This window comes from Natrix helvetica (genome assembly GCF_964273705.1).
Source record: "Natrix helvetica genome assembly, chromosome: 8".
Lineage (NCBI taxonomy): Eukaryota > Metazoa > Chordata > Lepidosauria > Squamata > Natricidae > Natrix > Natrix helvetica.
Window position 1 is genome coordinate 8,526,123 of NC_138559.1, and position 13,932 is coordinate 8,540,054.

A 13,932-nucleotide genomic window follows, 5' to 3' on the forward strand; every position below is an offset into this window, starting at 1 on the left:
CTTTGGCCGGCTTCAAAATTTGGGTCAAAGAGATCAGGAAGCATGTGGTAGTGCTAAAACGTTAAGAAGCTATTGGTCCAGCAACATGCCATGCCAGGGAAGGAGCGCTGCAGGTGGCCCTCTCTTTCACAGGGGACAGGGAAAGCAGGGCCAGGGGAGTCTTGAGAAACGGAGTACTGAAGACTGGAAACTGGTTTCAATACTGCTTTTCTGACCCCTTGCGCTAAAATGGTGGGAGGAGAAAGGAGAGAGAAAGGGAAGGTTGCCACTATCCAGGGCTTGCCTCTTTCCCGCTCACGCTCGGTGTCTCTTGCCGCACGCGCCCTTGTTTACACAGCATTAGGAATTTAACACAGTCAACGGAAGAAGACAAAGCCAACAGGCAGCGTGGAACTACAAGTACGTTGTCTAACTAGAGCAGGGGTGGGGAAATGGCGGCCATTTTATGACTCCTAGAATCCTGAGCCAAGACCTACAAGTCATAAAGGGACATGATTCCCCACCTCTGGACTAGAGAGTCCGAAAACCAAATCCTTTCGCCCCAAACCATACTGTCACCACCAAACATGATGGCGAATTTCAAGGAGTCTAAAGCGCTCTCTCTTCCATGCCTTGAAGGTGAAAGGAGAAGAGTAATAGCTCTAGCTGGTGGAGATTAAGGCCCCTCCTGCCTCAAACCTACCCCTCCCTCCGAACAGCCACCCTATTAAGACTCTCAAGGCTTCTCTTTCATAACAGAATTGGGGGAAGGTGGGAGTAGATGCAGCACCTTAAACCAATTGGGCAAAATACCACAAGTAAGCTTCATTAGCTTTAACTTCATAAAACGGAGGAGGGAAAGGAAGCTTGGGGGTGGGGCGGGGGAGAAGTAAAGCAGGACCTAGCCGCTCAAAAGAACAGAAATTTAGGACTGAAATGTTTTCACCATTTCCTAAATCAGTAGCCCATGTTACAATGATCTCTAGTAGGCCAAAAAAAGAGAGGGAGGGGGCATAGACACTGTTGCCAAGAATTATAATCTCTGCAAAGTGAGAGAACGAAGTTGCCACTACATTTCAGACACTAAGATTTTTTTTTTAAAGACCAGCTTTATTTTATAAACATTATTACTGTTGCACGAGAAGGTCCAAATGTATGTGGTTCAGGCCGTCGTAGTCTAAATGGTGCCCTTTGACATTGATTCCTTGGAATATGTATATATATATTCTCATCCATATGGCTGAAATTAGCAAATGAACAGCGCCCCCCCCCCCATCCGTAGGAGGCTCACCATTTGAATTTCATACGACGGCTGAGAAAAAAACAAAAGGAAACAGCTGGATGGAAACACACAAATGGGGGACAGGCAGAGAGACTGAGCCAAGCCACTCAAGATGTATGCGATTAAATGAAGCCCTTTCTGAGTGGCCTGCAAAAATCGAGTACCTTTTGGATTAGATATATTCTAACCAAGGCTGTCTCATACCCTACCAGTGATACAGGGTTAGTTCACGAAGGAAGGAATTCGGAGCGGCCGTCTGTAAAAAATGAGGTGCCATAGTCAACCTAAACCAGGGGTGTCCAAACTTGGGAACTTTAAGACTTGTGGACTTCAACTCCCAGAATTGGCTCCCAGCATGGCTGGCTGGGGAATTCTGGGAGTTGAAGTCCACAAGTCTTAAAGTTCCCAAGTTTGGACACCCCTGACCTAAACAAATGCTGTACGAGGCCAAGTGGATGTGAAGCTCCCCGCCTACTGGAGGATCCATCACACGATTTAGGTGGAGGTTTGTGGAAAAAGGGACAGCGATGAAAATACAAACGCCCTCGATTGCATCAGTTCTAAAAAAATGCAGAAACACCCCCCCCCCCTCCCCAATGTCTTGATTCTTAAGATGAAGGTTTAAGAAACGGCTGTATGGCTGTAACCTGGAGCGAGGAGTCCATCACAGAGCAAATTATATATATATCTATCCATATATCTATATGGATAGACAGACCTATGGTGGCTGATTGTGCCGTCTGTTTAAGCCACTAATATTAAGAAGAGTTGCCTGAGGAACACTGACTCAAAAACGTATTGTGAAAGAGCCAGGAGGGAGCAAGAGGTAACTGGGTGCTTTCAATACTTTTTCTCCCCTTCCTTCCCCTATTCCACAATAGACCAAGCTAAGAATATACTCAACAAACGATCCCATTTCCAAAATACAACTTCAATGGTTTAGCTCAGGGGTGTCCAAACTTGGGAACTTTAAGGCGTGTGGACTTCAACTCCCAGAATTCCCCAGCCATTTCCCATGCTGGCTGGGGAATTCTGGGAGTTGAAGTCCACAAGTCTTAAAGTTCCCAAGTTTGGACACCCCTGGTTTAGCTGTTCCTCTTTGGCACGTTATAACACAAAAACCTCCAATTCAGTTCCAAACGGAAATGTTTCCTCTAAGAAATGTTGTTCTTAGCGACGCCTTTAGCTATGCATCCTTAACAGAATTTTCATCCTTCTCTTTTTTTCCCCCTCCCTTGCCAACACCCCCCTTCGTGGGGAAAACTGTATTTCTTCCCTTGTAAGATAAAGCAAGCCTTCACTACCATCCATAAATCCTTCAAGGGCAAGGAGAAAGCATCCCCCCCATGCCCTGGTGCTTGTTGGGGTTTTGGAACTCTTTACAAAGAAGAGGGTTGAGACAATCCACTAACTAAATATATAGTTGGAGAAATGTGAAAAGTGAAATAGCTACTCTGTTTTGTGGAAAGAGAACTCCAGAAACTTTGAGCCGATGCACAATTTGCCAGTACCTGCATTTGCCGCGGCCATGCATTTCCTATATAGAAAAACATCCCAAAATACAGATGTGCACCAACCCTAAAAGAACCCTAGGGTATAGACCTATAGTAGAGCGAATAGAACAGCTACAAACACTTTTTTTCATAACTGGGGTAGCCCTCGTTAGGGGAATAAAAAGGAAGCCGTGTTGCTTCCAGAGGCAAATCTGAACAAAGATCAACAATTAACAGATGATGGAAGGTTGCAATGTTGATTGAGGGTATTAACATGAAGCCTTCATATGTTGGGTGCAAATTCTGATTCGACGTCAATGACCGTTTTTCTATTTATAGGGGCTGGAGAATCATACTTTCACTCTTGAAATTATGGAGCAGCTTTTTAGATGAAAGCCGAGCGCATTTTGTCAGTTATATTCAGGGGGGAAAAAAGAATGGAGCCTTTTTCTGCTCCTTAAGCCCAAAGATGATTCCTCAACCAGTATCCCTTCACGGGCCTGCTGGAGTTTCCCACCTGTCTGTAACGAAGAGGCATATACTTGGGTACATCTGAACAAGAAGAGAAATGCTCGGTTTTGGACGCAGAACTTTACACAAGTTATTCTCCCTAGATGTCGCGGTGTCCATTCATTCATATTGAACCTGCAAGTAGCGCAGCTTGCGGGATGCGTTGGAGGTGGTATGAAGAGCAATATATTTCCCTTCTCCATTTACATTAAGATCGCGACGGCTAAACAATCGCGCGAGGCTGTTTGTAGCTCAGAGAAACCATATGAATCCCTTAAGGGTGTGATGCTGATGCAAGTCGAACGGGGTTAAACACATAGAAAATAGTAGAAGCCAGCTGGATTAGCTCCCAAGAGTGATGCTTTCGGATGAATGGAAATCCTGAATCACATTCATCAAAACCGACCTAATAATGGTTTATTCCAATAAATTCTCTCTTACTGGAATTGGGATTTTTGAAGGAAAAGTGATGGGACATACGTTTGAGGAGACGGGGGAGGAAAAGGGCGGAATGGAACAAGAAGTCACCATGTGACAATTCACCATGGCCAACTCATCAGAGGAGAAGAGTTAATACCGAAGAAATAGTTGAACAGAATCATTAAAGAAAGGATTGCCAAAGGAGACACAAATGAAATGTGAATGACAAAAATATATTTTTTAAAAAAACTATTTTAAATAATTAAATTGAATTGTTGAATTGTCCTGGGGCAAGCTGTCCATGGAAAGTTGTCGTAGGCCTGGAAAAAGGGAGATTCCCATTACAAATATCTAGCAACTTGTCCTGTACTGGTTTTCCGTATTCACCTCTGAATTTACCTCCGACAAAGGCTTCCACAAAGGAAAAAGTTGACCAACTGCCCCTAAGCAGCATGTCTTTTAATGGAAGTCAAGTGCTGGACCATCAGATGGGGTGAGAAACAGAAGGAGAACTTTTGTAAAAAAAGAGTAAATGTGGGAAGGAAAATGTGTTCAAATCGAAGGTGTCGCTTTTTTTTTTTTAAATGCTAACTTAAAAGGGTTCCAATAAATCAGATAACAGTAGTTGAACTAGGCTGATTTGGCTTCCCTTCCCTCCCAACCTCACCAACACAGGGTCCTCCCCCCTCTTCACAGGGATATCTATCTGTACAGGACACTTTATAGATGTACTCGTTTTTAGAACCCATCCTAAATTTAAAAACAAAAAAGATGACTTTATATATTGAACATAAAATTTAAAAAACTTACAAAATGGTCACCTCTCTTACAGAAATGGATGCAAAATGGATTATGGATGTGCCTCCAGGCTAAGTTGGTTTCTTCCCCCCCCCCCGCCCCGCCCCTCCCACCCCACTTTCATAATAAATAAATAGAATTCATTAAGTTTTGGATGCTTTAGTGATATGGAACTGTTACTGGGCTTTCTTCCCCGTCCCATTCTTGTCCGCAGTGTTTGTTGAGGTTAAATTCACTGGACCGTCAGGATACTTTGCATCCTTGCGTGGCGGCATGCGCTCGTTGACACGATCCAGACCTCTGGCTTCTTCAAAGCTGCGGATCTTGTGTTGCGGCGAAAATCCACGGATGGCTACGGGGAGGGAAAAGGGGCAATTGGAGGCGTTTGCAAAGTAGGCCCGTTGACTTGTAAACACTTGCTCCTCTACTGTCAAGCAGAGGTTGTGTGCGTAGAGCATGCGTCTGACTTCTTCATTCACTCTACGACCATGTTTCCGTCAATCTAGGAGCCATGTGAGATATTTTCCCTCAAAATATTTAAAAAAGATTTATTATTTCTTGTTTGCGATAGGCGATGTTTCCACATTTTGGCTTCCAATAGCAATAGCACTTATATACCGCTTCGTAGTGCTTTACAGCCCTATCTAAGCAGTTTGCAGAGTCCGAATCAATTGACTCATTTTTTTATCTTTAATGCTTTTTTAAACCCTGTAGGTTATGATCAGGGTGAAAAATCAGTAAGAAAAAAAATATAAACATGTTTCAAGAGATTTCTCTCCAACTGTTTTCATCTGTTTAAAAAACATATCTGTTTGTCTGTAGCCTAATAATTTTTAGGCAAAACTGTTAATGAAGGCAATTTTTTTCCCCACTTCATAGAACTCCAAACCTAATCCGGGGAAAAACAAATTAGGAAGTCAGACAGATGCTCAGCGAGGGAAGCAACGGTGCAGTGAAAATAACAGCATTCTTTTCAAAGCTGGGAAACGTAACATCAAAATCACTGAGTACTAAATCAAAGTCTTCAGCACAGCAGAATTCCACACACACACACACACAAAACACACACAGATTTTAAAAAAAGAAAATACGCCACCACAAAAAAGGGGGAAAGGAACCAATCTTTGAATGAAAAAGTCTTGCATGACCATGAAGTGGGTGCAGAGAAAAGCTTCAGGTATGTATGGCCAAAGCCTCTTCACCCACTTGGCACAAGCTTTAGCACTTTCTATCCAACCCAGGGCTGAGCATAAATAATTCTGCAGAAACCCTGTTTCCCAGAAAATACGACCTACCCTGAAAGTAAGCCCTAGCTTGATTTTTACATATGTGCCCAATATAAACCCTACACCCCAAAATAATCCCTAGTTAAGATCCCGCCCACTCCAGAGTGCACGGGTAAAAATTAAGCTAGGGTGGGGATGGGGATGGGGATGGGGGGTGGTGGAGCTGCCCTACTACTTACCTTTGGATAGTTGCAGCCAGGCCTCACACACATCTGCATTTCTTCTGCAGCCAGCAAGGCTTTCCTGAAGGCCTCTGTAGCTGGTGATAACGCTCCGGATCGATCCAGAGCTCTGTTAACGGTTGCAGAGGCCTTCAGGAAAAATTTGCCAGCCGCAGAAGACGTTCCTGAGGGCCTCTGACAAAAAAAGGAGGCTGGTGGTGACCCACGCAAGTGGGGTTAGTCAGTGGATGACATCCCCCGAAAATAAGACCTGATGCCTCTTTTGGTGGCGATATATATATAATGTTATATTTGTACTGATAAATAAATAAAGGGAGACTAGTATAGATCTATTTCGAGCTAATTATATATATATGATTTTCCCTGCTGCGGCAATTTTCCCCTGCCGCGCCATTTTTTTATATGTGCATACACGGTCAGCCTTGCTTCCAATCACGACCAAATCGGGTTGCGACCGAAGTCCTGGAATGGATTATGGTTGTGACTGGAGGTTCCGCTGTATGGACTATTCCAGAAGTAGTATTCAGCAAGTTCTGACAGGTTCTAGAGAACCGGTAGCGGTAAATTTTGAGTAGTTCGGAAAACCGGCAAATAGGCTGGCCCCGCCCCCGCTGCCTCCCAGCCGATCTTCTTTTGTTGCCCTGAACAGGAGAACGGAGCTGGAAAGCAGGTTAGTGGGATGGGGAGGGAACAGGGATTTTGCAGTATCCTTCCCCTGCCACGCCCACCAAGCCACGCCCACAGAACCGTAGCAAAACCTTTTGAATCTCACCACTGACTATTACATCTCTGCAGCTATTGAAACTCAGCACCTTCTGTTTCCCAGAACAACAAGGAAAGTCGGCCACTCGAAGTAGCCGTAGGGCAGAGACAACATGCATTTGGGCTCTTACTGAGGTGGACAATGAGGGTGGAGGATGTGCCAAGCAGGTGCTTTTCTCCTTCAGCTGCTCTCTGCTTCTGGTGATGCAAGAATACGGGGTGGGTTTTTTTTTTTTTTTTTTTGATAATGCTGACCATAAAACTCTTGGATGAGGGGTTAAAAAAAAAAGATTAGCAAACACACAAACCATCTTGCAAGATACTAGCCATACCTTCCCGTGCCTCTACTGCTTCTACTGTGGCTGTAATACAGAAGGAACAGTGGCATGCAAAAATAAAGACAGAAAAGCGTGAGTGAACTTTAACATATCACTACGGTTGCTTAAGAGACTTAGAACCCGCCCGATAACCCAACGAGAGGAGGAGGGTGACGATGGCTGGGCAGCAGAGCAGGATGGCCAAGAGGGCAAAGAGGTGAAAGGGTGTTGGAGAAGTTAAATATCAAAGTGTCGACAGATCGGAAAGTGGCTCCACTGAGTTTCCAGGAGAGCAGAATCTAACCATTGGCATGGAATCAACTTTTCTGTGAGTGGTTGGATGGGCGCTAACACGAGCCCAAATCATTCGCACTACAGCGTTTCACAGATAACCCCTACACATCACGATACTGAAGCTAAGCAACCACTTTTGAAAAAGTTTCTACATGAAAGTGATGCGTTTGAGATGGCTGATTATTATCCGGAAAAGGGATGTGTCAACCCTGAAGCTGACCTGATCACGGCCATTTTGAGGCTTCAGTGTTGCCACATCGGAGCTGAGGGAGAGGGAGGGGGGAATAGAGATAGCTGAGGTTTTGTAGCCAAAACAAAACACTTTCCCCTGAGAACCAAGGACATTCTCACACCTGGTCAGAGAGGAGAAACGATGTTGGCAAGCAACTGGATAGCACCCTAACTGGACCACGTGACTGATTGTTTGGGAAAGGGGAAAACTTTCACTTTTAATTACCATATTTTTCGGAGTATGAGACGCACCTTTTCCCCCCTAAGAGGGTGAAAATTTGGGTGCGTCTTATACACTGAATGTAGCCCCACCCACCCACCGGCCCCAACTCTTTGGCCTCTGCCTCCCAACAATTTACCTCCTTGCAAATGGGGGCATCGGGAGAAGTTGAAAGTTAAACTTTGCCCCACGAGGCAAATTGCTGGGAGGCAGAGTTTTTTTTTCTTGTGCTAATCAGGCTGTTTGCTGCAAGGAGGTAAGTCAATAATTATAAATGCCTATAGAATGTCCAAATTATTAGACTTATTTTTTTTTAAAGACTGCTTTACTTTCGTTCTAGACAGCTTAACAAAACGAAGCAGCTTTTTAAAATAAATGCCTGATCTGAAGAGGCCCACTGCTATTGTATCTTCTTTTAAATGGCAGAGAATAAGTATACTTCCAGAAAGCCACATCAATTTTAACAGCATCTGTACAAGTATGGTCTAAAATATAACACTACAAACAGTGTATATTGTCTGCACCGTTTACTGTTTGTTGCAAGGAGGCAAATTGCTGGGAGATAGAAGCAGATTCCCCCCCCCCCTGTTTTCCTCCCCAAAAGCTAGGTGTGTCTTATACTCCGAAAAATATGGTAGCTGAAAACCATGGAAACCTTCAGAGTTGGTTTTCACTAGAACTGTGCCAATATGATATATCCAATAAATCTATTCTTTGAGGAGTTTACCCGCCTCGGAGTTTTGTTTGCTATGGGTATATTACTTGGAATCCTGACAGGATGGACAGCTGCAATTAAACATGAAGCATTTTTCTACAATTAAAGGGGACTCCGGGCTGTTGCTTATTTCCTCCTTACAACCTACTTCGGACAGAAAATGTGAGCATGGGTCCATCTGATTGACAAAATGGATACTCGTACTGAGCAGTAATCATGAGGGTGAAAGAGACAGTCCTTGAGGTAAGAACAAGATCCATTCCTGTCTTTTAACTCAAAAATTGCGTGCAAGTCGGGATGTCTGTAGAGATTCTCCATCATCCACGTCATGGTTGTCCCAAAGATGTTTTTTCAAGAGGCAACTGAAATCTCTGGTTTTTCTTTTGAAGACGTTTCGCTTCTCATCGGAGAAGCCAGAGCTGAGGAAGCTTCTTAGATGAGAAACGAAACGTCTTCAAAGAAAAACCAGAAAGTCCAGTTGCCTTTTCAAAAAGCACCTTTGGGATGTACTGTATTTTTCAGAGTATAAGATGCACCAAGATTTTGAAGAGGCAAATAAAAAAAAAATTTGAGGGGAATTTCTTTTTTTTTTAAAAAGGGCACGAATAGCCTTTAGGAGGCTTGTAGAATGCTCCTGGGGGAGGCCAAAAACGAACAAAAGGCCCATTTTTTGGCAAAAAAAAGGTGCATGCACAGCCTTTAGGAGGCTTATAGAGTGCTCCTGGGGGCTGGGGCAAAATTGAGCAAAAAATGGCCTGTTTTTCGCTCATTTCTGCCCTCCCAACCCCCAGGAGCACTCTGAAAGCCTCCTAAAGGCTCTGCATGGCCATTTTGGTGAAGGGGGCGGGGTTTCAGGAGGCAAAAAATGCTGTATTCAGTGTATAAGACGCACCCAGATTTTCAGCTCTTTTTTGAGGGAAAAAGGTGCATCTTATACTCCAAAAATATGGTAAGTCAGAACTCAAATACTTGAAAAACAGGCTGCCTATTATTAAAACTGGCATTCCTCTACCTCAAACTGGTGAACTACCGAAGCCATGCAATCTTCTCATAAACCTCTGAAAACGAGTGGTATGTTAAAAAAACTTCATGAAAACATTGTCCAGCTCCAGTGGCTTGTCTGCTTGAGGAAGAACGCTGTACGCCGTTTTTAGTAACGGGCAGCCTGGCTGTCAATATGAGTTGCTCGTAATTTGGATGTTCTTCACCCAAGGACTGCCTGTAATGATTCTCGACTTTTGCCAATCCTAAGTATACACCACTTCTTTATAGCTTCATGCCAACAAAAGCATTCTGAAGCTATTTTCTTCCTTTTCCACAGTGCGGTCTGCTTCTTTGCCGGGGGCCTCTCTGACAATCTACCTGTCTGATATCCTTCAAAATGGCTCTGGAAACAAAAGAAGCACCAGCCCTTGTGGGCAGCCTCCACCATGGATCCTTAAAAGAGCAGGGTCTTTTCCTGGGCTTCCTTGGCCAAAAGGAGTACCAAATCTTAAGAGCAATTTGGCACTCTTTTGGACCATGTGACACTCTTTACTATAACATGCTTTCTTCACATACAGATGAGAACGTAATCAAAGCAAACCGCAAGAGAGGAAAGCATTCTTCATGGTATAACTAAGAAGTCATCTGATGTCAATAGGAAGGAGATCAAGCTGATTTGAAACTGAGTTCAAATGCTGGCAGTAGAAAAAGATTAACACACTGCACTACAGATATATTACTATACAGGTCATTTCCTAAGTGCAAACCAGCCACTGTTGTCCATTAAAGGAATCTGTAAAATTATATTATATTGTTCATGTTCTTTGTGTTTTTATCTGTTTGTATTTGTTTTTGTATATTTTTCTTGTTTTTTCCCCTTTTCTTTTTACCTTTTTTCACTTGTGGTTTTTTAAACTTGAAAATGTTAAATAAAAACTATTAAAAAATAAAGGAATCTGTAATATCTCACTGTGAGATCATGTAGTGATTTCAGTAACAAATAAAATGCAATGCAACACGTTTCAATAAGTTATTTTTACAATATGTAACTATTATAGAACACATTGTGTGTATGTGTGTGTGTGTGTGTGAGAGGGGGGGAAGGGGGGAGAGAGAGAGGGGGGGGAGAGGTAGATATGATAGATTCCATAGTCAGGATGACAGCATCAGCCAATATTTGTACACAGTCTATTTTCCCTTCAAAAAAAAGAGGAGACAAAATAAAAGTTTGCAATATTATATGTGAAGTGGAAATTTAGATTCAGAAGTTTTTTCCCCTCTCACTTTTTCCAACAAAGCAGAAAGTTGGTAGATTCAGGACAAGTACGTATCATGTACATATAGCTGCTGTTTCAACACCTCCCTCAGACATCAAAATGTGCACTTTTAGATTATCAAATGGCTAGAAGGAAAATACTGCTCTTAAGTTCTTTTGTACACATTCCAGGTGACATTTGTTCAGTTACAGTGAGAATGTAATGTTGGACTAGAGAGAATTTGGACCTCGTACAGCGAATCTCAGCTTTGTTGTTAAGGAAAACAATTTGGCAAAACATCATTTTTTTCTTGAATTCCAGATAACGCAAGTAATTTGATTGATTGGAACACCTTGAATGGTTTATAAATACTACATGTTCCTCAAAGGAAACCTTCTTTAGAACAAGGAGGGGGAAATGGAGGCAATGTTTGTGGTTTTACTGACTGATCCAAGCTACTAGGGGTGAGCAACATCTGGTTTGGTGTGGAGAAGTACAGAGATGGCCTTGAAGAAGAAATTTAATAGCTGTTATATAAACTTCAGCAAAGCCCGATGAAGAGGAGTGGGTAAGAAATAAAAACTGCTCTGCCTTGGTCCTCTTTAGAATAAGAAGGGAAAGAAAGAATCTTTGCCAGAGTTTCAAGATTCTGATATTTTAGCTTTAACAAACAGCAGAGTCCCAACATTTCATGGGATGTCTGTTTCCTGACCAGGTTCTACCTGAAAAGTCTGACATGTTGATATGTAGCAACTTCCATCATCCTTCCTTACTGCCTATATTAGTTGTAGCTGATAGAACAACAATATTATCTGGAGGACCACAGGTTAATTTAATCTGTAGTCACACTCATCATTTTATGCAAGCCATCATGAGTCCCCTTTTGGGATGAATTGGGAAAAATGGCCCTGCAGATTTTACTCCACTATTCATGACCGACTTTAGGGAGTGATGTTCATCTCCGTTTCAAGGCCATTGAGCCCACACTGTCCGAAGACATTTCCTTGGATGTGGCCAGCATGACGTCACAGGGTGCACTGTTACCTTCCCACCAAAGTGATACCTATTTATCTACTTGCTTTGTCAACCCCTGAGTTTCAGATAGATGGTTGAAATGGAAATTCAACTAGGCAGCCAAATATCTTCCATTTCCTACTCAACACATTGTTCGGTATAACTTAACTAGTTATATTAACTTAACTAGTCTGAAACTCAAGAGTGCCACACAAAAGCTTCAGGCTGGTTTCAGTTTAGCATCAACAGGGTAAATGATGCAAAACTGGGGAGGAAATCTCAAATCTCCACCAATCATTTTCAATGTGATCACTAAGAACAGATGGGTCAAGGGCAGACCAATGGCAGTGATGTATGCTCTTTTCCCGTCAGCAGAAGCCTAATTGTTTATTGGAGGAAAGCTCTAGATAGTTGTCCCAAAGAACATATCTACACATGCTTTAAGTTTCTGGGTTCAGCAATGATGTTATATGCATGTCTTGGAGATGATCTTTTCTGCTTTTTTGCTGGGTTTCTATTAAACTAAAGCGAGGGGCTTCAACCTTACTTTTCTACCAAGTAAAAGTAGTTTATTGTATCTTCTAAGTTTTATTCATATGCTATCTTGGAATGCCAGATTTGGAAACTTAAAGAGTATGGCCAGACAATCCAAGGGGACCCTTGCAATTCAACTTTTTATGACAAAAACCTAGACCCTGTGATGGGAAGGGAAAAGCAGCCTCAATTTAACTTCCTCCTGCAATATCCAGTAGTTTCCTTAAGGCATGTTCAGAAGCTAAATTTCCATTGCCATCCTTTGTATCCCACAATGGAAGGACTTCACTTCTGGCATACTTACCTGTCTGTAGAGTCTGCTTCCCCCCTGAGAGGACCCCCAGGGGCAGAGTACCTGTGGGGGTCAGGCCTTTGAGCGTCAGCACACTCTCACTCTCCTCTCTGAAAACAGAAGCAATGAGACCAATTTATACATGAGCAAACAGATAGAAGCACATCAGCTCTTTAGGACTCTGGTGCTTGAAATTCTGTAGAAGGGGGTTTCCCAACCTCAGCAACTTTTGAGGTGCCTGGATTTTGACTTCTTGTAATTCTTAGCCACGGTGGCGCCGTGGTTAGAGTGCAGTACTGCAGGCTCCTTCTGCTGACTGCCGGCTGCCTGCAATTTGGCAGTTCAAACCTCACAGGCTCAAGGTTGACTCAGTCTTTCATCCTTCTGAGGTGGGTAAAAATGAGGACCCAGATTGTCTTTCATTCTTCTGAGGTGGGTAAAAATGAGAACCCAGATTGTTGGGGGCAAGGGGCTGACTCTGTAAACCTCTTAGAAGGGCCTGTAAAGCACCATGAAGCAGTATATAAGTCTAAGTGCTCTTGCTGTCGTCCGTCCTTCCTTCCTTCCTTCCTTCCTCCCTCCCTCCCTCCCTCCCTCTTGGCCCAGTGGTTAGAATACAGAATTGCAGGCTAACTTTACTCACTGCCAGGAGTTCGATCCTGACTGGCTCAAGGTTGACTCATCCTTCCATCCTTCCGGGGTGGGTAAAATGAGGACCCAGATTGTTGGGGGCAATAAGCTTACTCTGTAAACTGCTTAGAAGGGGCTGTAAACCACCGTAAAGCAGTATATAAGTCTAAGTGCTATTGCTATTAGCACAGGGGTCTCCAACCTTGGCAACTTTAAGACTTGTGGACCAACTCCAGGAGTTCCTCAGCCAGCAAAGGTGGCTGAGGAACTCTGGGAGTTGAAGTCTACAAGTCTTAAAGTTGTCAAGGTTGAAGACCTCTGTATTAGCGGCAGGCAGGCAGGCAAGCTGGGAAATTTGGAGAACTGTCGTCCAACCATCTCAAGTAGATGAGATTAGTAGTACAGCCTTTTTTTGAGGGAGACAGAAAGATTAAAAAAACTAGCTAGGCTTGGGAAACATCTCTATAGAGAGAATACCTAAATGCTCAGCCAAACAGAGACACCCTCATATAGATCTATTATCAGAAGGTGGCCAGTGGGTATCATCAAATGTTATTATGGCACCATGTTGCCAACCTCTGCTTTAACCTGTGTGTGGAATTAAGCAATGAAGCCTCCTTGGCTTCTACCTAGGTACAAGATTGCGTAGGATTCACATCCAGCCTGCTTTTGATTCCAAGGAAAAAAGAAGGTGGGACATATGGGATAAAGAAACAGCTGATACTCCTTAAAA

The 13,932-nt window shown here is 43.2% G+C and overlaps 1 protein-coding gene and 1 long non-coding RNA gene across 4 annotated transcripts in view; one reads left to right on the forward strand and one right to left on the reverse strand.

Annotated features, from left to right (window-relative positions):
• The first annotated feature begins 1,617 nt into the window (after nt 1-1,617).
• LOC309396086 lies at nt 1,618-4,262 on the forward strand. Its single transcript, XR_014176039.1, has 2 exons — nt 1,618-2,211; nt 2,351-4,262. It is a non-coding gene; the product is annotated as an uncharacterized lncRNA (long non-coding RNA).
• A 363-nt stretch (nt 4,263-4,625) lies between these two features.
• Nucleotides 4,626-13,932, reverse strand: part of PPP3CC (protein phosphatase 3 catalytic subunit gamma) — an 82,531-nt gene continuing 73,224 nt past the window's right edge. For 2 of the 3 annotated variants that reach the window (XM_081960788.1, XM_081960787.1), the window contains exons 12-14: nt 12,582-12,679; nt 7,045-7,074; nt 4,626-4,834 (exon numbers count right to left, since the gene is read on the reverse strand). In XM_081960788.1, the coding sequence (XP_081816914.1) occupies nt 4,659-4,834; nt 7,045-7,074; nt 12,582-12,679 (304 nt within the window). In that variant the 3' untranslated portion in view covers nt 4,626-4,658. The remainder of the gene's footprint in view (nt 4,835-7,044; nt 7,075-12,581; nt 12,680-13,932) is intronic. The other variant, XM_081960786.1, reaches the window with a different exon arrangement.